The 24343-nt window shown below is 40.8% G+C and overlaps 1 protein-coding gene across 3 annotated transcripts in view; it reads left to right on the plus strand.

Annotated features, from left to right (window-relative positions):
* BRF1 (BRF1 general transcription factor IIIB subunit) overlaps nt 1-24343 on the plus strand; it is a 247175-nt gene that overhangs the window by 148076 nt on the left and 74756 nt on the right. For all 3 annotated transcript variants that reach the window (XM_081934659.1, XM_081934660.1, XM_081934661.1), the window contains 3 exons: nt 2737-2776; nt 3556-3648; nt 7874-8125. In XM_081934659.1, the coding sequence (XP_081790785.1) occupies nt 2737-2776; nt 3556-3648; nt 7874-8125 (385 nt within the window). The remainder of the gene's footprint in view (nt 1-2736; nt 2777-3555; nt 3649-7873; nt 8126-24343) is intronic.

Below are 24343 nucleotides of genomic sequence, written 5' to 3' on the forward strand. Positions count from 1 at the left end.
TCTAGGTCGGGGATGGTGAACCTATGGCATGGAGCCATTTGTCAGGGCATGCGAGGCGTTGGCCTGTCAGCTGGCCAGCCCGCATGCATGCATTGGCCAGCTGAGTTCAGCATTTTTAAAAGCCATTTTTCGCCCTCCCCAGGCTCCAGAGGCTTTATAGGAGCCCAGGGAGAGTGAAAAGATTCTCCCCTGCCCCTCCCGGAGGCCCTCCGGAGCTTCAGGAGCTTACCTGAATCCTCCGGAGCGCAAAAAACTGGCCCTATGGGCAAATCGGAAGCACTTGGACTTCCAGTTTGCTCTTAGGGTCGGTTTAAGCCCTCCGGAGGCTTCAAGTACCTTCAGAAGGCTTCCCTGAAGCCTCTGGAGGACTAAAAAGGACCATACGAGCAAACCGGAAGTGATTTCCGGTTTGCTTGTAGGGCCGGTTTAAGCCCTCCGGAGGCTTCAGGGACCTTCAGGAGGCTTCCCTGAAGCCTCCGGAGGACTAAAAACCACCCCATGAACAAACCGGAAGTCACTTCCGGTTTGCTCGTATGGCCGGTTTAAGCCCTCCAGAGGCTTCAGGGAAGCCTCCTGAAGGTCCCTGAAGCCTCCAGAGGGCCTCTGGGGGGGGGGGGGGAGGGGAGGCTGTTTTCCTATGGAGCCTGGGGAGGGCAAAAAAAATGCAAAAATGGGGGAGAGCGTGTCTCATGCATGCATGCACACTGGGGGGGAGTCACGCGTTGCATTATGGGTGCAGCACGCCCACGCACGACCCCCCTGCGCTCCCCCTTCCTTATGGCACGCGAGCCAAAAAAGGTTTGCCATCACTGGTCTAGGTCCTGAGTCCTTGGGTCAAACAGGGATAATGTGGCTATAGGCCTTTTTATGGGAGGGGAATTGGCAGTGGCTGTTAACAGAGAGGGATGGTGTTTTGCCTCTTAGAGGAATATCCCTGGGCTTGGAGGTTTTGGATAAGTTCATCAGGTCTCCAACTTTCCCTTTTTAGGAAAGTTTATTAAAATGATAGTTGTGGAAAAAATTACGGTGTAGCCTAAATGAAGTAATTTACCTAATTCCTTTCCAATCAGGATTCTGGTCTGGGAATAGGATGGAAAGCAGTGGACCTGGTCCTTTTAGATCTCTCAGTGGCTTTTTTTACACCATTGACTATAGTGCTCTTGTTGATATAGTACTGTACTTGATCATTTTGTGGGGTTGAGGAGTTGAGGCACTGCCTTGGTGGTTTTTCTCCTTCCTCAATAACAGATTCAAGTTAGTGGTAGTAGAGGCTGAGAGTCAGCCCATTGGTCCCAGATTTGTGGAGTTCCACAGGAGTTAGTCCTTTCTTGCTTTTTAACATCTATGTGAAGCCACTGGATGAGGCCATCCAACTATTTGAGGTGTGGTGTCATCAGTCAGTATCTTCACTCTGTCTGCAGAGCCAGTGTACTAGGTGTACTAGGTAAGGCATCAGTCTACAAACCGGGAGACCAGGAGTTCTAGTCTTGCCTTAGGCACAAAACTGGGTGACCTTGGGCTAGTTACATTTTCTCAATTTTAGGAAAGGAGGCAGTGACACACCTGTTCTGGAAAATCTTGCCAAGAAAATTGCAGGGATTTGTCCAAATAATTTCAGAGAATCATCCATAGTTGAATGAAATTAAAAATCATTAATCTGAATTGGGCAAAAGTGTTCTCTCTTGTCTGAAAAACTGTCACAATTGTTAACTGTGGTTTTACTGGAGTTTACTTGCGCTGCACAAATTCTCCTAAGCAATGCATACTTCACCTCATACTGTAGTAGCAAATGTATTCTGACTTACGATAGTTGGTTTTTTTTCTTATGATACATGTAAGCTTGTTATACTGCATGTAGATTTCTTCTCTTATGTATGCCACATTCATTCTTCTACCCCAATTAGCAAAGGCCACAGCTGGAAAGGTATTTGCTTGATAATTAGTTCCAACTCCCCCTCGCTTCCAAGTTCTGCTTTCATTAAAATTCTGTGTTTTAACTGGTCCAGTTTAAAATAAGCATTGCTATTAATTATGATCAAATTGCATTGGAGTTGTTCCAAAATGCTGCTTGCCAAGACATGCAGACTGTCATTGAATCGGTTTTCTGAGATAGATATTTGTGAACAATTATTAATTTTGCATACAAATTATTACAGTTGTTAAAAAAATAAATCTTGGGGCTGGATTGAATTTCCCTCCAGAATATTTTCTATAGAACTTTGGGTATAGATAGTCAAAATCTAGTCTTTACTTGTGACATATAGAAGTGTTTTTAAAAATATTTGTCAGATCTTAGCTGAACTTTATCCTGTTGAATGTTGTTGAACACTTGGACACAGTATAATGCCATCATAGAGAATTGGAGCTCAATTCAAAAGGATTTTTGCAAAATGGGCAAAGGAGGAGTATGAAATGTATTTACCATAAGGTAATTGCCACATCTGTAAAGCATTTTCTGATGAAAATATGTAGCAAGTGAAGGTGAATGGCAAACTCCTCAACTGTAGTCTTGCTCCTGGAAAGTAATGCCTGCCTGGCAATTAAACTTAAGGGAGAAAATAATTGCCAACAATGGACTTTCAAGGCTCCAGGGAATAGATTTGGAGCTGAGGAAAATATTCAGAAGGCTGAAGCTCCAAAGGCACAGGCTCAGCAACATCAGTAGATAATAAGAATACTGCCTGATATACTTAGGACAAAAATTTCTAACATCTCTTTTCTCTTTTCCCTGTCCAGCTTGAGAAAGAATTGTCAAAAAAGCTTGAAGAATTAGAAGGTAGAGTATTCATTCTATCAGTATTTTTTCCCCAAATTTTTATGATCACTTATCTAATCAGTAGAAATCTGTCATATCCCTTGTTTTGATCTTTTTGGCAGTTAGCCATTGTCCTAGAAGAAATCTATTGCAAAATATTATAAACTATTAGCCCAGTATCAGATTTCCCTTTAATAGCCGTGAATCAACATATTTAATGTTAATCATAGGAAAATCTGAGTACAATTGTCATCTATTATGGTGTTAGTTTATCTGGAAGATTGTTCATTCCAAATAATTATCTAGTTAATGTCATGTATTTGCCTCACTGGAGAGCCCTTTCTTTAGCCAGATTAACTGTTCTGCCATCCATGTTAATGGAAGGCAAAGCTAATAACATCTCAGTGCAAAAGCATTTATGCCTTTACTTGGTGGGGGAAATTGAGACAATTACACATGTGCTGCTCATTCTATATGGCCTGGTGCACAGACTTAATAATACATGTCCTGGTAGGTGTTGCTTAGAAGGATTCTTAAAGTCTTTCTATAGATTTGGGGTTTTTAAATTAGCAGACAAGACAGACAGACATGCTTTTTAAATAGGCTAAAGAAATAGGCTAAATTTAAATTGATTTAATTGTTAAGAGAGTTTCATTTTTCCGTTCTTTCCTTTTTTATTGTCCTTTTTTATATGTAACTTGCAGATGGTTTTTTACTATAACTAAAGTTTATTTTCTTTTCCTTCATTTCAATTATGTCCAATTTCCTTTGCCCACTAGTGATTTTTCTGTTTCTGGCAGGTGAAATAACAAGCTATCAAGATGAAATAGAGAATGAATTAGAAAATAGCCGGCCCAAAGCAAAAGGAGTTTATGCAAATTATAGCAAGGATGGTAAGTTGATCTGAAATCCATTAATCAGGAATATGCTTAAATAGGAAAATGATTGTATGGCAGTTTGGTAATAGAGGCATACATTCCACGAGACTAATTTAAAATGAGGCAAGAGTGGGATAATGTAAAAAAAGAATGAATCCTTTAATATAGCCACCCGCAACCTAGAATCTCAAGCTTTATTGAACTAATTGGAGAGGTAAGTTGGTGGAATATTATTTAATGGGAAAGGGAGACTGAATGTAATCTATGCTAGTACCGGCTACCTGACCTGAGAACGCTGATTTCCTTCCCAAGTATCTTGAAAATGGAATTCCAACAGCTGCTAGAGGAAGGGACAGGGAAGGCGTGTGAGTTGGTGAGGGCAGGGTACTGCAACTATGCAGCTATGGAATTATGCAAGTATGATATATAAATAGCTTCATTTTTGTCCTGAGCCTTTTGGCAGATTCTCAGCTTTGCAAATTAACAAATACTTGTGTGATTGTGGCAATACAATATTTGATTTCACAATTTAAAATAAATAAAGTAAGTGAATAAAAATCAAACACCAAGATTTTTTATTTTCTTATAGCTGGGTGAAAATATTTTGGATCAAGAAATTGTTATTGTCCAAGACAAAAAGTGAATTTTGGAAAGCTGAAAATGGTGGGGGCATGTAGTGAGTTTTAAATGGCTGAATGCCAACTCCTTGTACAGCTACTACGGAAAATCACTTGAGCTATACTGTGCAAACACCTTGATATGAAATTATAACATTTAAGAGAATGGTGTATGATTTTATTTATTACAAAAGTGTTTTAATTTAACAGAACATGGGGGGGGGGGGATTGGGCTGAGCTGGCTGTGGCTTTGCATTATACTGCTGGGATCGCCAAGACTTCCTGGGGTGCCTGCAATCTCCTATCATGTTATACCATGGTATGTTATGCTGCTGGGCTGGGATTGGGGTGGCTGTGGCTGCAGCTGGAGCATGCTAAGAAGTCCCTGAGCTACAGCCTGGCAAACCCCACAGCTGTGTAGTTCTAGGTCTGTTTGTCATCCTGCAGAGTGGGAACCAATTTCATTGTATTTACAATGACAATAAAGATTATACTTATTTAGAATAGGCAGTTGGGAAGAGTTGAAGGAGAGGCAGGCTCAGAATTGGAAGGGACCAAGCCTAAAATGTCTTGGATTGGGGTGGCTAAATTGGCTAATGACCATTGGAATCAGGTTAATGATGGCAAGAGGACGTGCCGGGTTTGCAATCGCTAAGTGGTGTGTCACATGACATCACACTTCATAACTGCATTGCTTAGGAATGGAAGTTCCAGTCCCAATTGCTCAAGATCTCAAGATCTCTCTTTTATTTGATTTGAGTTGATCCTAACTCATGAAGCCAAACTCTACTTCAGCGGCTGTTCCAGTAATTGCCTGCCTGCTTGCCTACCTGCATGTCTGTTGTTTGAAGGTGCTTCCCTCAGCTCTGTGGCTGGTTTTAGGTTTATTGTATTTTAGGTTTATTCTGTCATTATGTACCATTCTTGTTATGGCTTATAACAGTGATGGCGAATGTTTTTGGCAGCGAGCGCCCAAACCGGAATGTACGGTTTGGGCACACTGGAGCCCCAGAAACTCAAAGACAAGCTGGCCAGTGCACATGCATGTGCTGGCCACCTGGTCTTCTGGTTTATGGCATGCACATGCATGCCGGCCAGCTGCTCTTCATGTGCCAGAGCCCCAGAAACCTGAAGACCAGTTAGACAGTGTGCATGCACGCACCAGCCACCTGGTCTTCTGGCTTCCGGTGCACACATGTGCACCAGCCAGCTGTTCGCACATACCAGGGCCCTGGAAATGCACACTGGCCAGCTGGTCTTTGTGTTTCCGGTGCTCTGGCACGGTCGAAGATCACCTGGCCAGTGCACATGCACGTGCCAGAAACCAGAGGAGCAGCTGGTGACTGCGCGCGTGCCCACAGAGAGGGCTCTGTGTGCCATCACTGGCACGCGTGCCATAGGTTCGCCATCACAGGCTTATAACAATCAGTGACATAAAGCATTGTCAGCAACTCCATGTGCCTTTGCATGTCAAGAAAGACTTAAAGCCAGTCTCTTGTTATTTAGGTTTTGAAGTTCTTAGCTTTAAATGCTGTTTTAGTGTTGTTTTCATATTTTCATATATTGTATCAACTAAATATATACTTGGTTTATTAAGACTCTTCTTAATAAATAATGGTATAAATAAGATTTTTTCCCAATACATATTCTGTGCTGTTGATGTACATACTAAACCCTTCAAGCTTTCTGAAATTTATGCTGACTTGTATATAATATGAAGTAACAATCCCTTTCTGATACTGTTAAATTGTGTTTTACCTTTTTTCCAAAGTTCATATTTTTATATGGGGCGAGTCTTGGGAGCTGATCGTGGCTCTGTAGTGGGGCTGTTGCTCTTCCTTCTTTTTATCATTTTAGCAATAATGGTAATCAGGGTGAGGGAGGCTGTCAGTCAGAGCTAAAACTATGCACAATTAAGGAGTACTTGGTTGCCGAATCTTATTCCTTTAATGGCCCCTACTACATGGTTTAGATTTCAATTCTTGGAATAGTACTTCATTATCGAAGTGCAATAATTCACCTACAAGATGTAGAAGAATTAATTCCTAATAACATCACTCATGTTCATAAAGCAGGCTCCGCACCAGTTATCATGAGTTCATTCAACTCTGGAATTCTTCTCTATATCTTCAAAGGAGAAGTGGTATTGCATCTCCTGGCACTAATTGCCATTTTGATGAAAGTGTCAGCTCTACAAATGACTCTTTCCTATTGCAAGGATAAGTTTAAATGTACTACCTTTCCAGCCCCTCAGCCCCCGGCCTTCTAGTCCTGTAACTGGTTTTTGTGGCTCTTGAGAGCTAAATTGAAAATGAGAAAAAGTTTGGTTGCCAGACATAAAAAGTCCCCTGCCCATTTAATATTAAGTGATGACTAAGTGGTTAGTAGCATCCAGAAGCTTATTGAGGTAAGTTCTGCAGAATGTAAAAGCAAGATCCTGAGTGAAAAGATATATCCTGAGACCCCGACTTAGTAAGGAGAAGCCAACGCAAACTCTAGTGGCAGTTCCATAATAGAGGCCTCACCAAGGAAAAGTACTTAATTGTTACTTTTTTCAAGAAACTAATCATTGGCATGAAATATATCCATGTTAATTACATTATTAAATGTTAAGATAGATATCTGGGCACCAGTTTCGTGTAGTGATTAAGGCATCAGGCTAGAAATCAGAAGACTGTGCATTTTAGTCCTGCCTTAGGCATGGAAAGCATGAAAGCCAACTGGATACTTTTGGATCAGATAGTCTCTCTCAGCCCAATACAATTCACAGATATGTTGTGGGAAAAATAGGAGAAAAAATCAGTATGAATATTTTTCCCTGCCCTAAGTTATTTATTAAAAAAATAAAGGTGGGATAAAAATCAATCAATCAAATAAACAAATAGACAGACAACAAACAAACAAAGATATAGTATTGCTCAAGTGATGTCAAGCCTGGCTCACATCTCAGTGGTTTTGCTTAAAATTCACTACATTGAACTCTCAGGAGATTTCAGTATTTTAGAGTTGTTATTCCATATGTTTTTTCCAACTGTAATTGGAAAATTGGTCTAATTTAAACCCACTCCTAGACAAGGGAGTAAATGTAACACTCTAAGCTACATTAGGTAGCTTTGTCTCCAGCAAGGACATCGTTTCTGGGATCCCCTCACATGGATTACTCTTTTCCAGGATGAAGCTCCTACTGACATTGTACAGTATGTGGTATTACACAATCTGTTAAATATTATGAATATGTTGCTATGCTTGATATTGAGTTTCATAAAAAATGGTTGTCTAACATTTTAAAGAGAAAATGATCTGTTTATAACTGGAGTATGAAATAATATTAAAACATGGTTGGACACAATTTGCTAATTTGGAGGGGATCACATTGGGGAAAGATTCATACAGTATATGTTTGCTGAGGTACTGCATAGAGATTACACACATTAATCTGCGGAAGAAATGAGGTAGACCTTTTGGCTTTCCGAAGATATGACTTTGATCCTTTGACAAGCCCAGATAATAAACTGTTGAAAGGTAGAAAAATAATCTTGCGAATCTTAAGAAACTCATAAATAGCCTATCGAGCACTTTTAATTTTATCATATCTGATAACATTTGATCCTCTGTCATTAAAGATTGCATAGAAGATACTATTTCAAGTATATTTGGAGATGAGGATGGAGAAGATGAAGAACTGGCAGCAGCTGCAAATCATCTGAACATGGACTTTTATAATGAACTGCTTGATAAAGACAGATCAAAGGAAAAAGAAATTTCTGTAAGGCCATCTGCTCTGGAATCACTGCTTGGACCTCTTCCTACTGCAGCCAGTCTTGGAATAACAGAATCTATAAAAGAATGTATATTGACTAAAGATCGAGACCATAGTAAGTATAAATTTATTTATAAATTATTCATTTGAATAATCACTGAATTACGATCCTGAAAAACTTTGTGAACATTAAACGTAGGCTTTTCAAGGCACTAGGGCTTGCGTTTTGTAGAAATGTTGCAGTTTTTTAATTAGTTCCATAGATTTTCTTTTTATTTGACATGTTTTCATTAATTGCTGGTGTTTATTCTTTTCAAAATAGATTTGTTGGCTTACACTGTACATATGTGTTTTTCATATAATGAATAAAATGTGGTTTTCTTCATCCCCTGAAAATGATTAAAACCCTAGTAAGGAAAGAATTAGTTCTAACAGAAGAGAATATAAAGCATGTCACTCAGGATTGAACTGAAGAATTTTTGATGTTCTTTGACCTTGGTTGTTTGCGTGCAGACGTTTCGTTGCCCAACTAGATAATATCATTGGTGCTTTATACTTCACATTTTCTGGGTTTTACTGCTCCTTCATTATACATGCACTTACAGTTTGAAGACTCATGAAATCCTCTGAGATATTTATAGGTTCTCATGTGGGCTTGAGGTTGGTTGTGTAGAATATTTAGCATCTGCACTGTGACCCCATCTCTGTGGAACACTAACACTTGAGGTGAGACCTCTTCCTACCCTTTTGGCCTTCCTGAAGGGTATTGATACTTGGTTTGGCCAGTTGGCTTGAGGCCACAAGAGAGGTGCTCACCACTGGTTAATGGGGTTAGAAGATCTCATCCCCATGACGTACGTCTCTTGATCCTGGTTTTATGTATAGTTTTAAATTTTAAATTTGCAGGTTAAAATATTTTAATTGCTTTTCCATTTATCTTTTTATGAGCTATAAGCTGCCCAGAATTGCCCAGTAGGGGAGATGGGTGGCATATACATGTAATAAATAAAAATAATAGTAATTTTATTGTCTGGTACTTTTATCATGACCTACTAGTGATTGCCTAGCTTTCCAGTTGTACATAGAGGTCAGAGGTGGGTTGATCCCAGTTCGGCCCGGATTGGGCGAATTGGTAGTAGCTGCGGTGGGAGGCTCCGCCCACCTGTCCGGACGCTTCTGGGCATGCACAGAAGTGTTGTGTGCACATGAGCAAGTGAGTGCTGGCGCACGAGCAAACCAGTAATAAAAAAAAATTGGAAACCCACCACTGATAGAGGTACCCTACCTACAAAGAAACAGAAATCTAATTTGGGCCTCATTAAAGTAGCGAGTTGTCCAGGGAACAAAAACAGGCTGCTGTAGTATATAGATTTGTATGCTGAGCCAAAAAGATTTCCCAATATTTTTGGAATCAGAGGCATCGAAACATAATATTTCTGGAGACTAAAGGGCAGCAGCAGACAAGCCAGTGGTGTAAAGTAGATAAACCTGAGTCATACACAGACTTTTCCTCTGTTTAGAGGGAAATTATTTTCAGAGTACATGATGCCTCTTACAGAGTTTACACTCGGTTTTAATGTGTTTCCTCCTCTCAGAATTGTCAGAAATTATATATATAATTTTAGCAAGAGTTGTCAGGTTTTCTCCACATGCACACACAAACAAGGCTGAGGACTATATTGCTCACCTCTTTTTTATATATATAATTTCAACCAGATGACAAATTCGCTGACTGCAGATCAGAAATTCTATCTTGTTTAATCAAGTGTGCAGTGTAATAGCTGTGCTTGTTTCTTGATTCCACTTTCAAAATCAGTATATGCGACCTGTGTTTTCTGCAGCCATTAATTTCCTTCTCATTTTTGTGACTTTGTGACAGTGTTGTGTCCTTTTATCATCATCACTTTTTACACTCCTATCCTGCTCCACACCCTCACCCTTATTAAATGTGCCTTTTGATCTTCAAAAGCTCCAGATCTGAGATCAGGTAGGCTGTGTACCATCCATTATAAATGTTTAAGAGTAGTATAAATCTAAAGATAATTTTTTTGTGCCGTTTGTGTACTATAGAGCAGCTTTCTTCATCTGGTGGCCTTTATGGACAATTCTCGAAGTCATACTAGTTGAAAATTCTGGAGGCAGTGGTTCACTACACATGGAGTGTACCATAACAGACTAAAACAAAAGAACTCTTCCCCAATTCCTTCCAGAAGTTTCAGCTGCAGCATCTATTAGTTTTAGCCTCATAGCCAGCAATCAAGAATGATGGGTGTTGTTAGTTCCAAGTACCTTGTTCCTAATTTTCCTATTCTCATTCTAAGGAACTTGGTAAGAAAAGTTTTTTCCTAACAATACCCATAATCACATCACAACTTTCTTTACACTTACTGAAGTGTGCATTATTTTTGTGTTCCTCATTGCCGCTTGTCAAAATCCTTTAGTTGGTGCAGATTACTTTCAGCTTGCTGTAAATGTGTATTCTGTGTTCATAACATGTGAAAAGGTTTCTCTAACTGGGTGATGATAAATCTTGATAGGAGCAAACCTTTTGAATCAAACCTTGTATTTACAGCTCATAAATATGAGTGTCTTTATAGACGATTGTATCTTTGATTGAGCCTTTATTATGCTGTTAATGAGATGTGAATTTTTGCAACTGGCATAATAATGCAGGAACCTTCTTTCATCTATCCCCTGTCTGCTTTATCCACAGTTTAGTTGGTATAAAGTGCAGTTGGTATAATGTTATTGTTTAATAAATGTGCGGATTGTGTAATGACAATGCATGTTCCTTTTTTACCTATGCTTTGAATAGTACCGGTATAAGGTTCAGGTTGCAATCCCAAAGGTGCTTTTTCCAAAAAGGCACTTTCTTGGGGTTTTGTTTCCTTTGAGAGTGTTTCACTTCTTATTGAAGAAGCTTCTTCAGCAGCACTGCTTGACAGAGGTGTCATCATTACTGTCACCCTACTTCAGCACAAGCATCACCACTGCCACCAAGGAGTATCACCTCAAGCCTTGCATCATAGCCAGCCAGTATGTATTCCACTGACATTTGCTATCCTCTTCCTCCTGCTTGTGACAAGGCATGCCCAGCTTGGCCCCAAGCAAGGCAGTTCTGATTGCCTTCTTCCTGAGACTGTGTATGCTTTAAGGCCTTCCAAAGCTTTGCTAGAAGACTGCACTCTAAATTGTGAGAAAGTTGCAAAAAGGGTACACACAATTTGGAGAACAGAGTGTGTGATTTTGGAGAAAGGCAGGAGGTTTCAGAAAGTAGGGCCATTGAAGGGTTATGAGTACAGTACACAAAGATTTGGAGAAAGGCATGCATGGTCTTGGGAAGAAGGTGCCTCATAGGGCCAAACAGGACATGTCTGATCAGCAATGAGAGGAAGAAGATGGTGAAGGTCAGGTGGGTGTGGCTGAAGTAGAGGAGTGTTGCTATGCAGAGGAATCCAGCTGTGCAGAGTGACCAAAAGGGCAAAAATGGGGGAGTCCTTCATGTTACTAAGGCTCAGAGCTAAGAGAGATCAACCTGGGAATGGTTTGAAATGTGGTGAATTCTCACCTAATGACTAAGGTAAAAGGTAAAGTTTTCCCTTGCACATATGTGCTAGTTGTTCCCAACTCTAGGGGGCGGTGCTCATCTCTGTGTCAAAACTGAAGAGCCAGCTCTGTCCGAAGATGTCTTTGTGGTCATGTGCCTGGCATGACTAAATGCCGAAGGTGCACGGAACGCTGTTACCTTCCCACCAAAGTGGTCACTATTTTTCTACTTGCAGTTTTTACGTGCTTTTGAACTGCTAGGTTGGCAGAAGCTGGGACAAGTAACGGGAGCTCACTCCGTTATGCGGCGCTAGGAATTCGAACCACTGAACTGCCAACATTTCTGATTGACAAGCTCAGTGTCTGAGTCAACCTAATGACTGTTGGTATTTAATTAATGAGATTCCTCCCAAAGCTGAAGACAGGCACAGGCTGTTGGGGATGAGTCTATGTTGTCTCTCTTCAACAGTAAAGCAACACAGGGCAAAAAACATCCTGCAGCCAAGAAGGCGCAAAACCCATTTGTACCACTCAGGTGACCCTGAGGACACAGATAAACCCCAAGTGGCCTCAATGACTCACTAAAAGAATTCAAATGACCAGCTATCTTAAAAGAGCATAAATCCTTCCATTCCCCACCATTCAGGCAGAGCTGAAGAAACTTCTTGGATGAGAAGTGAAACATCTTCAAAGAAAAAACAGTTGTCTCTTTAAAAAGCATCTTTGGGACAACCCTGACCTGGATGACAGAGAATCTCCATAGACATTTAATTAATGAGACAACAGGGAATTCCAGGATTTCTGGATCCAGTCCTGTGACATCACGCTTCATGACTACATTGCTTAGTGACAAAAATTCTGCTTCCAATTACCTTTGTTAACCTAGGATTACTTGTAGAATGAACCCAGATTCCTAATCACTATGTATGTATGCATGCATGCATGCATGCATGTAATGTACTTATTTATTTGGTTAGATTTATTTGCTGCCAATCTTGTTTTGATACAGGATATGATATTTGGATAGGTGAACTATTGGGCCATTGGTCAAAAACTTTTTGATCCAAAGGTAGATGGAATATAACAGTGATGCCAATGCGCTCCCATTTTTACTTAATGGTTTTAGGTCACTATAATGCTTGGACTATGGGAATAACCTTCAAGATTGTAAAGTGCAGCTAAGCTATCTATTAAGCCTGCCAAAGTGATTATATAATTTCTATTCTTATATAATAACTGTAGTAGTTATTATTTGGCTTCTCAGCACAAAATCAGAGTTGGTTTACATTTTATAGATTATGCAGCTTTGGCCTTGGATTCTTTAGATATTATCTTTGCCATTATTTATTTATTTTATTTATTTCTTAGATTTTTAAACCGCCCCCTCTCCCAAAACATTATGTTTTGATCTTGTAGATACCCAGAGAGTAATGCCATTATGAAAGTTCATCTTTAAACTCAGTATGATGTTTTGAGAGTTCTTATGTTGGGAAATCCCAAAGAGTTATTAATTTTACTGGATAATCTTAGACCAGTTGTTATGTCTTGAACTAAATCACCCCATTGTAATGGCTTAAGAACAAAAGGCCAATGGGATTATATACTTGAATGTGAGACACAATGATATTCAATATCCAGAGTTTACTATCTAGGCAAGTATTCTCCTTTAAGACATAGCCTTTTTAGAAGAATTTTCTCTTTCATAGAAAAACATTTGACATAGGAAATTGAATTTGCTTTTATGGCTTTTGATGGTATTTGACTTTTGCTATATAGGTTGATCATGTTTTATTATGCATTATGTCTTACGTTTTAAAGCGCTATGAAAGAGTAAGCTGGGAAATGAAGTAGAAATGTGAGTTAATGATTATAAAAAATAAGTGGCAGAGTTTTGTACTGTCCATGCTGAAAAAGCTGAATTTAGTAGTTTCACACATGGCAACATCCGCAGTATGCCACCTTAAGGACACAGCTGTGCGTTTCTATTCCTTTTGCCAAAAATCTTTAATGCAATATTATGATTGATGATGTCACTCATTAGTTTGGCAGAGTTCTAACTAATTTGATCAAACTTGGGGACGTTGGAACATAATGGTGCTGTATTGACAACCGTAGTATTTTTAACCAAGTATTTTTCTTTATGGGGTTGTTTGTGGAACAGGTTCACATATTGGCTAAAATAAAATAGCTTTTTTTTCTGGATTGCTTCCCCCCCTTTTTTTTTGGCATTTTTGGGGATTCAGAGGTTTCGGGGCCTTGCTGCCATCTAATGTACAAAGTCACAGTCTCCTGTCCTCTGTTCACTTTTTATTGGAAGTTGAAATGTGTAGAATTGGCTTGTCCTTTTTCCAGTAAGTATGCAACAACCCCTGAAATTCATCTGTCTTTTTGATCGGCTACTTTATCATTGTATACAAAAGGTATATAATCAAGGAGATGGAGATTGGAAGAACTTGACCTGTAAGTGATCAGGGGGCAAGGGGAAAGAGCTCTGGTTCAGAGGATGGATTGCTTCCTTTGTTCATAGCTTTGAAGCTTATAACAGTCAATTATTTGGATGAGCGGTCATCAGGAACAAGCAAAAAGAATTAATCCTTTGCCCATTTCTTCCTGTTTCCTTTACCTAGAAGCCTCTTATTACAATAACCATAAAAGGCAATCGTATTGCTTTTGATTATTACAGAAGCATTATAGAAAATGAAACCTTGGCAATCTAATGGAATTTCCAATGAATTCAAGCGAAAACAAAACTCATTGTAGTTATGTTACTTAAGTGATTATTGTTGTTTGAATGAAATATTGGGCTAGCGGTCTTTCAAGACTACATCCGGCACAGAGAGGACTCATCATCACATTTTCTGTTGTAGATGAAGATTTATTAAGCCCTTTTCAGAAGCTGCGATCCTTGCCCTTGGCAAAGATGATACGAGGGAACATAAACAGAATTTTACTGGAGTTAACTGCTTTGAAGTCAGCATAACAAATGATAGACCAATATCCAGAGCTATGAGGAGCCCTGAGCATGTCTTTGCTCAATTTACATTTTGCCCTAGATGACCCTTTTTATGACATTGACTTCTTTAGGACTACTGGGTACACGATGCTAAGCCTTGCTAATGATATTTCTATATTATTTTAGTTATATTCACAACTACATTCATTTAGATTCTTAATTTTCTAATTTTTTGATTAGAAAGTAAAATATAATAGGATAAGGCAAGGTTATGAGGCATAGGATATAGATTTTGGTACACTGACACTTTTATCAATTATATAAATGTTTTGCGGTTTTTAATTATGTATTGCTGCTATGCCAGCATGCATATATTTCTTTGCTGATATTGTGAAAGTATGATAGGTTTCTGATTTGAGTTTTTTTAAAGCCACATTCTCTATATTCTTCACAGATCTTTCTAGCCAACTGAGAATTTAGTATAAATTGTTAGGAAATTCTGAGATATCCATTTATCAATACTGGTGAAAAATGAGGTACTTGGAGGCAGATGGTAATGAGAGATTGGATATTTTCTGGAGTAACATATCAATCATAGAGTTTTTAGATGTGCCTTCAAGTGTATTCAACTTTAATTGGACATATAATTGTTTTATAGGCTTGATTTTTAGTTTATATAATGTAGTTGAGAGGTGTTTAATTCATACTTTTTTGCACTGTGTTCTTGCCTCAAATAACTCCTCCATCTTTTTTTCCTGCTGATTCTTTTTCTTTTTTCAAGAATTAAAATAATTTAGAAGAAAATATAATAAGAAAAGTTAGGAAAAGCTTAGTCCCATCTCCTGTAATTGCTTCCCTCTTCATACTGAACTCCCAGTGAGTACCAACTTACAGATACTTTTTTTACCTTTTGACCATTTTAATAAATCAGTTGATCAGTCAAGTTTTGATGGAATTAAGAAAAATGCAAAGTAATTTAAAACTCCATATAGATGCAAGAAAAAGCATGCTGAATATTTCCAAGTGTTACAGAGAACTGTTTATGTAATATTCACAAGAAAAATAAGAGACTATACATTTTATTGACAGTAATAATAGCAATAGAAAAAAATACTTAGACATATATTGCTTCACAGTGCTTTACATCCCTCTCTAAGCATCAGCATATTGCCCCCAACTATCTGGGTGTCAACCCTGAAGCTGACCTGACTTGTCCTTATTTTACCAACCTCAGAAGGACGGAAGGCTGAGTCAACCTTTAGCTGGTGAGCATCGAACTGCTGGCAGTCGGCAGAATTAGTCTGCAATGTTGCATTCTAACCACTAACCACCAGCATGGCTCAAAAACAGTAAAGCTTCTTTTGAAACCAAGTAACTGTACTATCATTTATGATATTCTAAAGTTATTATGCCATCCCTCCTATCCTAGGCAATTATGGTGATTAACTAAAGTTTGGCATAAAGAGATACAGGGATAATTAAGGAAAATAAATGCACAGAGCCTGTGGGCTACCAAATCGAGACACTTGGGTTGCTTTTCCAAACACCCTTTTCTTTTAGGTACTTAAGACTGCAGAAATAGTAATGTAGCTGACTGAAACCCCCAGGAGTTCAGTATGGGAAAAGTAGAAAATTAGGGAAATGTGCCAGAGATGAGAAGAAGAGATAAAGTTTCTTCTAATATAAGGTAATTTCCAGAAAGTGATTCATGCTGCCACAAATAGAGAAATTATAATTCTAATTTCTGACATTAGTCAAAGATCACTTGACCCATTGGACTGGTTTATTGTTTGTATTTATATCCTTTTTCCCTGTGAGTTCAGAGTACCTTACCTGGTGTGTGTGTGTGTGTGTCCATCCCTTTATAGTATCTCTATACCAATACAGGTAGTCCTTGATTTACAACCATCACCTGACCATAGGGATGATGCAACGACTGCAACTTTGAGGACAGGTCTTAGGTCTCCTCATTCAGTGCCATTGTAATTTTGAATGCTTGCTCAACAAGTGATCATTAAATAAGGACTGCCTGTACTTAAGTTTTGGAGTACAGTTCCTGACTTGGAATATAGTTCCTGACATTCAAAGTGGTTTCAAAAACACCATGCCCTTGAGCTTTATATAAAAGTGGTTGTGATTGACATGTTGAAGGAATAGACTACAATCTGTCCAATGCGGGTTGGCAGATGATAAAAAGCATCTACAAAAGAGACCCAAAACAAGATGGAGCAATGACATCAGCAAGTATGGCAAGCCCAACTGGCAAAGGAAAGCTCAAAACCACATTGGTTGGAAACATTCAGAAGAGGCCTTCATCCTGCAGTGGATACACAGTGGATAAAATGATGATGAAATTTTATATCTATATAAAATATATATATACACACACTAGGATTATTCAAGTTATATAACCAATTCTTTGAGCAAAGCAATCAAAGACTGTAAATTCATTATATCATTTTCCATTATAGTCTTTGTAGTTCAGCCTAAACTGTAATTTAAATATGGAGAGCTAGCATACTGCTGGCACATAATTGCTAATTTCTCATTCTTAGTTTGTTCTTTCTGCAGCTGTCTTCAGCTCCCCCTTTCTTTTTACAGTGTTAACAGTTGCTTGTCTGATTCAATCTCATGCTTTCTTAATGCAGTAGAATGTACTCTGGAAATGACTTCACTTAAATGAATAGTCTCAATTAGCTGGAATCTACCTATTCTGGCATTTTATAATGTGACTTTTTTTCAGCTAGTATTTCAAGCATTCTCTTTTCTAAGAAGGCATTTAAGTTGTCAATTAACTTATGATATTAAAGGAGAAATTCTGCATTGAAATGCAGATGTACTGTGGACCCCACCAGCCAACAATTTTTTTCTTCTGGCTGCGTCCAGAAAAAGAGCCTTTTCTGCTTTGGCCCCTGACCTCTGAAACATCATGCTCCTCCCCAAGGTGAGAACCTCACCCACTCTTTTGGCTTTTTGAAAGGACTTGAAGACAATCCTCTGCCAAGTGTCCCAGTGCCAATGGAGTGTAGCATTTTGGAGGTGGCTAATGGAGTAGATACTCCACTGCTTCACTTTGCTCCCTCTCTTTGCATGTGGGTCAGTTTTATTTTAGCCAAATTTTGAATTTAAGATCTTATTTATTATTTTAATGTTTTACAATTTATTTTAATCATATGTCTGTAAACTGCCTAGAATTGCCTTCAGTGAAATGGGCAGTCAGGTAGGCAGATGTGGAAAAATGTATGTTATGTATGCAGTTATATGTCATACCTTCCAAGATATACTTAACTCCAAGAAGACGGACAACCGTCCACCCTCTTACCGTAGACAGTCCTTCAGAGCCCCGGAGCAGGAGTATAATCAGCAGGGATACGCCCCCTATAGGTGTGATAGGCAGTTCCAGAGGCCCTACTATCAGGACAGGGGCAGGTATCAGAGCCAGTCCAGGTGGCCCTTTTGTGTGTGTGGGGGGCGCCACCCCTTCCGCAAAGGGAAATGATTCCAAACGGAGTTTCCCATAGGAGGCCGCACGGAACGCTTTGCCGATCAGTGGGACCGCGTCACGTCGGATGCCTGGGTAAGGGCCACGGTCAGGAACTGACTCCAGCTGGAGTTCCTCTCCAGACCCCTGACCTTCTCCAGAACCTTTCCACCATTGCAGGATCCAGAGCGCCGTCGGCTGATGTCTCTAGCCATACAACATCTGCTAGACATCAGGGCAGTAGAACAGATGGAACGCGGGTTGGGTCACTACTCCAACCTGTTTATCGTTCCGAAGAACTCGGGAGGCTGGAGAGCCATACTGGACCTCAAACACCTCAATCGGTACCTGGTGTACAGGTGATTCAAAATGTCATCTCTCAAGTCCATTCTGCAGGGCATCAGGAGGGGGGGACTATCTAGCGTCAGTGGATCTGACAGAGGCCTACCTCCACATCCCCATCCTTCCTGCCCATCGCATGTTCCTCCGTTTTTCCCACAACGGGCTCCACTTTCAATACAGGGCTCTTCCCTTTGGAATAGCTTCGGCCCCAAGCACATTCACGAAGTCCTGGTGGCACTGGCGGCTCACCTCCGATCGATCCCGGTGAGACTTCAATGCTACCTAGACGACATGCTTGTGCAAGCACAACCCCAATCCCAAGCCGTTCACAACCTCGAACTCACCATTCGGACCCTATAGACCCTGGGGTTTTCAGTCAACTTCCACAACAGCCATCTCTCGCCCTCCACAAGGATTCTCCACCTGGGGACGATGATAGACTCCTTAGAGGGCAGGGTTCGACTATCCTCAAAGCGGCTAGTCAATCTGCAGGCCCTGGCAAGGCAGGTGCGCGCAAGACCATCATTTCCATCCTGACCTTGTCCCGCCTACTGGACAAGATGGTGTCATGCATAGGAATCATCCCTTGGGCACGGCTTAATTCCCGAACTCTGCAGTGGGCCCTCATCTCCTTTCAGCGACAGCGCATGAGCAACTGTCCATCTGCCAGCGGACGTGTGTCTTTCACTGCGATGATGGCTGTTCCCAGCTCTGCAACGCGGCTCAGAGATTTGGGAGCCGGAGCACGTGACCATCACTACCGACGCTACCCTCTTCGGTTGGGGAGTGCTCATGGACTCCAGGATAGCTCAGGGTCACTGGACCCAGTCAGACCTTCGCCACAATATAGACTGGCTGGAGCTGAAGGCTGCCTGACTGGCATTGCAGCTGTTCAAGAGTTTGTTAGAGGGCTGGCATGTCCTGCTGATGACGGACAATATGGCTACAAAGGCTCACATAAACTGTCAAGGGGGGACTCATTCCAGAGCCCTGTGGCTGGAGGCGCTGAAACTTGGTTCCTGGGCAGAGAGGCACCTGACATCAGTGGTGTCGGAGCATATCTCGGGCGTGGCCAATCACAAGGCCGATTGGTTGAGCAGCGCGACTGTGGCCCATGGGGAGTGGCAGATCTTTTCCAGAAGATCTGCCTGAGGTTCGGTGACCAGTTGGTGGACCTGTTCGCAACCCCGTTGAACGCTCAGCTCCCGAGATTCTTCTCTTGATTCCGGTCCTGGGCCGCAGAAGAGACAGACGCCCTCCGGAGCAGGTGGCCTCCCTGTCTCTTGTACGCCTTTCCCCCGCTCCCTCTGATTCCGGGGACCCTGAGGAAAGTGGTAGTAGAAAGGGCAGACATCATCCTGATACCGCCCCATTGGCCCAGAAGGCCTTGATTTGCGGACCTCATCCAGCTCTCCATTTGTCCCCCGTGGAGGATTCCCCGGGAGGAGCTCTCCCTGCCTCAGGGGGTTTTAGTCCATCCGGAGGCCCAGTGGCTGCACCTGACCACCTGGTGCTTGAGTGGAGCCTCCTGAGGAGCGCCAACCTGTCCGCCAGAGTCATAGCAACCATTGAGGCTTCCAGACACCCCTCTACCACGTGGATTTATAATTCCACATGGGCAATGTTTGTCAAATGGTGCAGCCCACTTCGGATCTGTCCCACCGAGGCTTCGGTGGCCCAAGTTCTGGAATTCCTCCAGAAGGGTTTGGACAGGGGTCTCTCCCATAACACCCTGCAGCGTCAGGTGGCCGCCCTAGCTTCGGTTCTCCCAGTGGAGGGTCATTCGTCCCTCACCCACCATCCCCTGATCAAGAGTTTTTTGAGGGGAGACGCTAATTTACCGCCTCCTCCGGTTCATAGCTTTCCAATGTGGGACCTCCCCCTAGTTCTTAGGGCCTTGACGGAAGCTCCCTTTGAACCTTTGCACACTGTCCACCTTAGGATCTTGTCCCTCAAGGGGGTCCTTCCTGGTTGCCGTAACTTCGACCAGGCACATTTCCGAGCTGGGTGCTCTGTCCTCCAAGGACGACCTCTGCCAGTTCCACCAGGACAGGGTGGTTCTACAATTAGACCCCGCATTTCTCCCAAAGGTCAATTCCCCCTTCCACTGGGCGCAGGAGGTTATCCTTCCCAATTTTTGTCCGGATCTATCCCATGAGAGGGAGCTCCTATGGCACAGACTGGATGTGTGTCGCGCCTTACGCATTTCTCTAAGGCGCACGTCGGCCTTTCGTAGGTCTGAGGCCCCGTTCATTTCCTTTCAACCGGGCTCCCTAGGGGCCAGGGTTTCCTCTGCCACCATTGGCAGGTGGTTGCAACAGGCCATTTCCTCGGCCTACAAAGCCTCGGGCCGTTCCCCCCCTTCGGGGATCACAGCCACTCCACTAGGAGTGCGGCTACTATGGCGGCATGGGCCTCGAGGGCCACATTCGAAGAGGCCTGTTAGGCGGCCGCTTGGTCTTCCCCGACACCGTTTATTTGCCACTACCGGCTGGATGCCTTCGCATCAGCCGAGGCCTCCCTTGGGCGTAGGGTTCTACAGCAGGTAGCGACTGCCCCTCCCCGAATCCTAGTGGGTTTCCCTCCCAGGGACTGGAGCTTGGGTATGTCCCATGAGTCGCCCCTCCCTTGAGTCTACTGGCAAAAGAACGTTGGTCCTTATCTGAACTTTTCTTTTTGGTAGACGAGAGGGAGGGGCGACATCACGCCCCGTTATAGGTTAGAGTTAGTCAGTCAGGGTGAGGTGCGGAGGGTGGATTTGCCCTTGTTGTGTCTGTTTGTGTTTCGGCAGCGTTTATGGCCATGCAACTTCGAGGAACCGGGAGCCAACAGGGAAAGGAGGATGTTAAAAGGATTTCCCTCAGTCTTTGGACCAATCAGGCTGTGAGAATATCCCATGAGTCGCCCCTCCCTCTTGTCTACCGAAAAGAAACGTTCAGGTAAGGACCAACATTCTCTTTCACTTAAGCAAAATAACAATGGTGACACTAAGCAAGTATAGGGATTCTCAGATATTAAAACACATTTAATTTTCTAACATCAGAACAACTATGTTAGTTATCCCAGTGAAATTACAAAGGAATAAAAATCTGTCCAAACAGAAAATAGAAACCTATTCATTCAATTACAAATATATGGGGCAAATGAATGAATTCATAGTCATGATGTCCATATGGTCAGTTATTTTTGACTGCTGGTGATTGTGAACAAAGTTGAAGCTAGGAAAAGATGCAGGTTCTTTAGCTGAAGCCAAAGGTCTGTTGTAAGTTAAGAAGAGTGTATTCTTGTAGCCTGATTTGTAATTGTGCTGATAATGAGGTCTCCACAGAATTATTAAGAAGGAAATGAGTTAATCAGAAAAAGGTCATTTACCACTGAGTTTAGCATTGTCTATATAGTAGCTATGGTGAAAGCTTTGCTGTTGAACGGCAGTAATGAAAATAACAGTATTCCTGCATGGGTTTTACATGGAATTCTCACAATAATATTTAATACTCTTTAAAATTTAATATATGCACACCAGAACAACTGCACACAAGGACAGTTTCCCCCCGCATTCCATCACTGCTAAACAACTAATTCCCATAACACTGTCAAATTAAAACTGTATTACTATTCATCTTCTCATCCTTCCTATTACCTATCTCTTCCTACTTATGACTATAACCTTGTTGCTTGTATTTTTAGTATTTATATTGCTTTATTTAGTTTCCTAGTATCATTTGATTGCTTATTTAGTATCCTATGACTATCACTAACTGTTGTATCTTATGATTCTTGATGAATGTATTTTTTATGTACACTGAGAGCTTAATTACCGAAGACAAATTCCTTGTGTGTCCAATCACACTTGGCCAATAAAGAATTCTGTTCTGTTCTATTCTATTCTATTCTATTCTATTCTATTCTATTCTATTCTTTCCCCATCATTCATACAGCATGAAATGCAACTGCTTTGGGGCTTCATCTGTTATAGAAGTGATAGCGCGAGTGTTATATTTAACCCATAGAAAATTAACAAATAAGATGACCAAAAGGGAAAGAAATGGGTGAGCGGGAGATACTGTAAGACTTCTTAAAACATTGAAATAAATTGGTAGTAGGTTCAGAGTCAGTGGAAGAAAACATTTTAATTCAAACCATAGTAAACAATCTTACATATAATTGCTTGGAAGTAAATGCAAAGGATTTTGCTGGAATTCATTTATATATAAACATGAATAGGGTTATATTATCAAGGTATTTCTTGTCATAAAATTGAATTATATTAACTTGCTCTTATACAAGGATATCTTAAATTAAGGGAAATAACAGTGGAAATAACACTAACAACAGCCGTTAGTGTTGATAGCTACCAAACACCTAAAATTTGTATTTTTAATAATAATGTGCTGGAATCAAACATAAACAAATACTTAACTTGTATTTCCTTTTGAATTAGGGTTGTATGGCTAAAGAGATATACTGTTTTTTTATACCACTCTTAAGACATGATAATAGAGTTATGGATTGTTAAGCAAGCCATGATGGTCTATTACTCACATAATAAATTCACATATCATGCTATATAAAAGCATGCAGACCGTATTTTGGGTTATTATAGAGAACTGCTTCTTTCCATAACTGTGTTTAATATTAAATGGGGAAGAAGTTGAAAAGTATTAAATATGTGATTGGAATATAATATTTAGCTACACTTAATTTTAATAATAACTAAATGTAGGTAAATAAATTAGAAACAAAGTTAAACTAATAATGTTTTGGGTACTGTGCAATGGCTATATATTTGCATAGAGGAATATAATAGAATAACACAGTTGGAAGGGACCTCGGAGGTCTTCTATTCCAACTCCAGAAAAAGATGCTTTCTATAAGATAGGAAACAAGTATCTTTAAGAAAAGTAGAATAGAATAAGAATTGGAAGGAACCTTGGAGGTCTTCGACTCCAACCCCCTGCCTAGGCAGGAAACCCTACACCACTTCAGACAAATGGCTATCCAACATCGTCTTAAAAACGTTCAGTGTTGGAGCATTTACAACTTCTGGAGGCAAGTTGTTCCACAGATTAATTGTTCTGTCAAGAAATTTCTAAGTTGCTTCTCTCCTTGATTAGTTTCCACCCATTGCTTCTTGTTCTACCCTCAGGTGCTTAGGAGAATAGCTTGACTCCCTCTTCTTTGTGGCAACCCCTGAGATATTGGAACACTGCTATCATGTCTCCCCTAGTCCTTCTTTCTCTTAAGCTAAACATACCCAGTTCCTGCAACCGTTCTTCATATGTTTTAGTCTCCAGTCCCCTAATCATCTTTGTTGCTCTTCTCTGCACTCTTTCTAGAGTCTCCACATCTTTTCTACATCGTGGCGACCAAAACTGAATGCAGTATTCCAAGTGTGGCCTTACCAAGACATTATAAAGTGGTATTAACACTTCATGTGATCTTGATTCTATCCTTCTGTTTATGTAGCCTAGAACCGTGTTGGGTTTTTTTGGCAGCTGCTGCACCCTGCTGGCTCATATTTAAGTGATGGGCCACTAAAGGACAGACTTGTATTTGAAATCATCCTCTAGATTATGTATCAAATCTAAGTAAAGTTTATTGATAAAAGGAAAATAAAAGAATATTTTTTAAATTGCTCATTTGTGGTACTTGGACAAGCAGCTGAACAGATCTCAGGTTCTTTTATTACAATTTTCCCTGCTTTGTAGTTTTAATTAATTAATTAAAATAATTAATATACAACTGTGTGTTGATTAGTATGCATACATTTATTCAAGTCCAGCAGGATTTTTTTCAGCAGGATTAAACAGCCACACATTTTGACCTACCTGGATCTTTCAATTAAAGGAGAAGTTGAATTTGTGTACACAGAGTCAAAGTGAGAAAGTGCAGAAATAGCAATAGCACTTAGACTTATATATCGCTTCATAGTGCTTTTACAGCCCTCTCTGAGCCGTTTACAGAGTCAGCACATTGCCCTCAACAATCTGGGACCCCATTTTACCTACCTC

The sequence above is a fragment of the Natrix helvetica genome (genome assembly GCF_964273705.1).
Source record: "Natrix helvetica genome assembly, chromosome: 1".
Lineage (NCBI taxonomy): Eukaryota > Metazoa > Chordata > Lepidosauria > Squamata > Natricidae > Natrix > Natrix helvetica.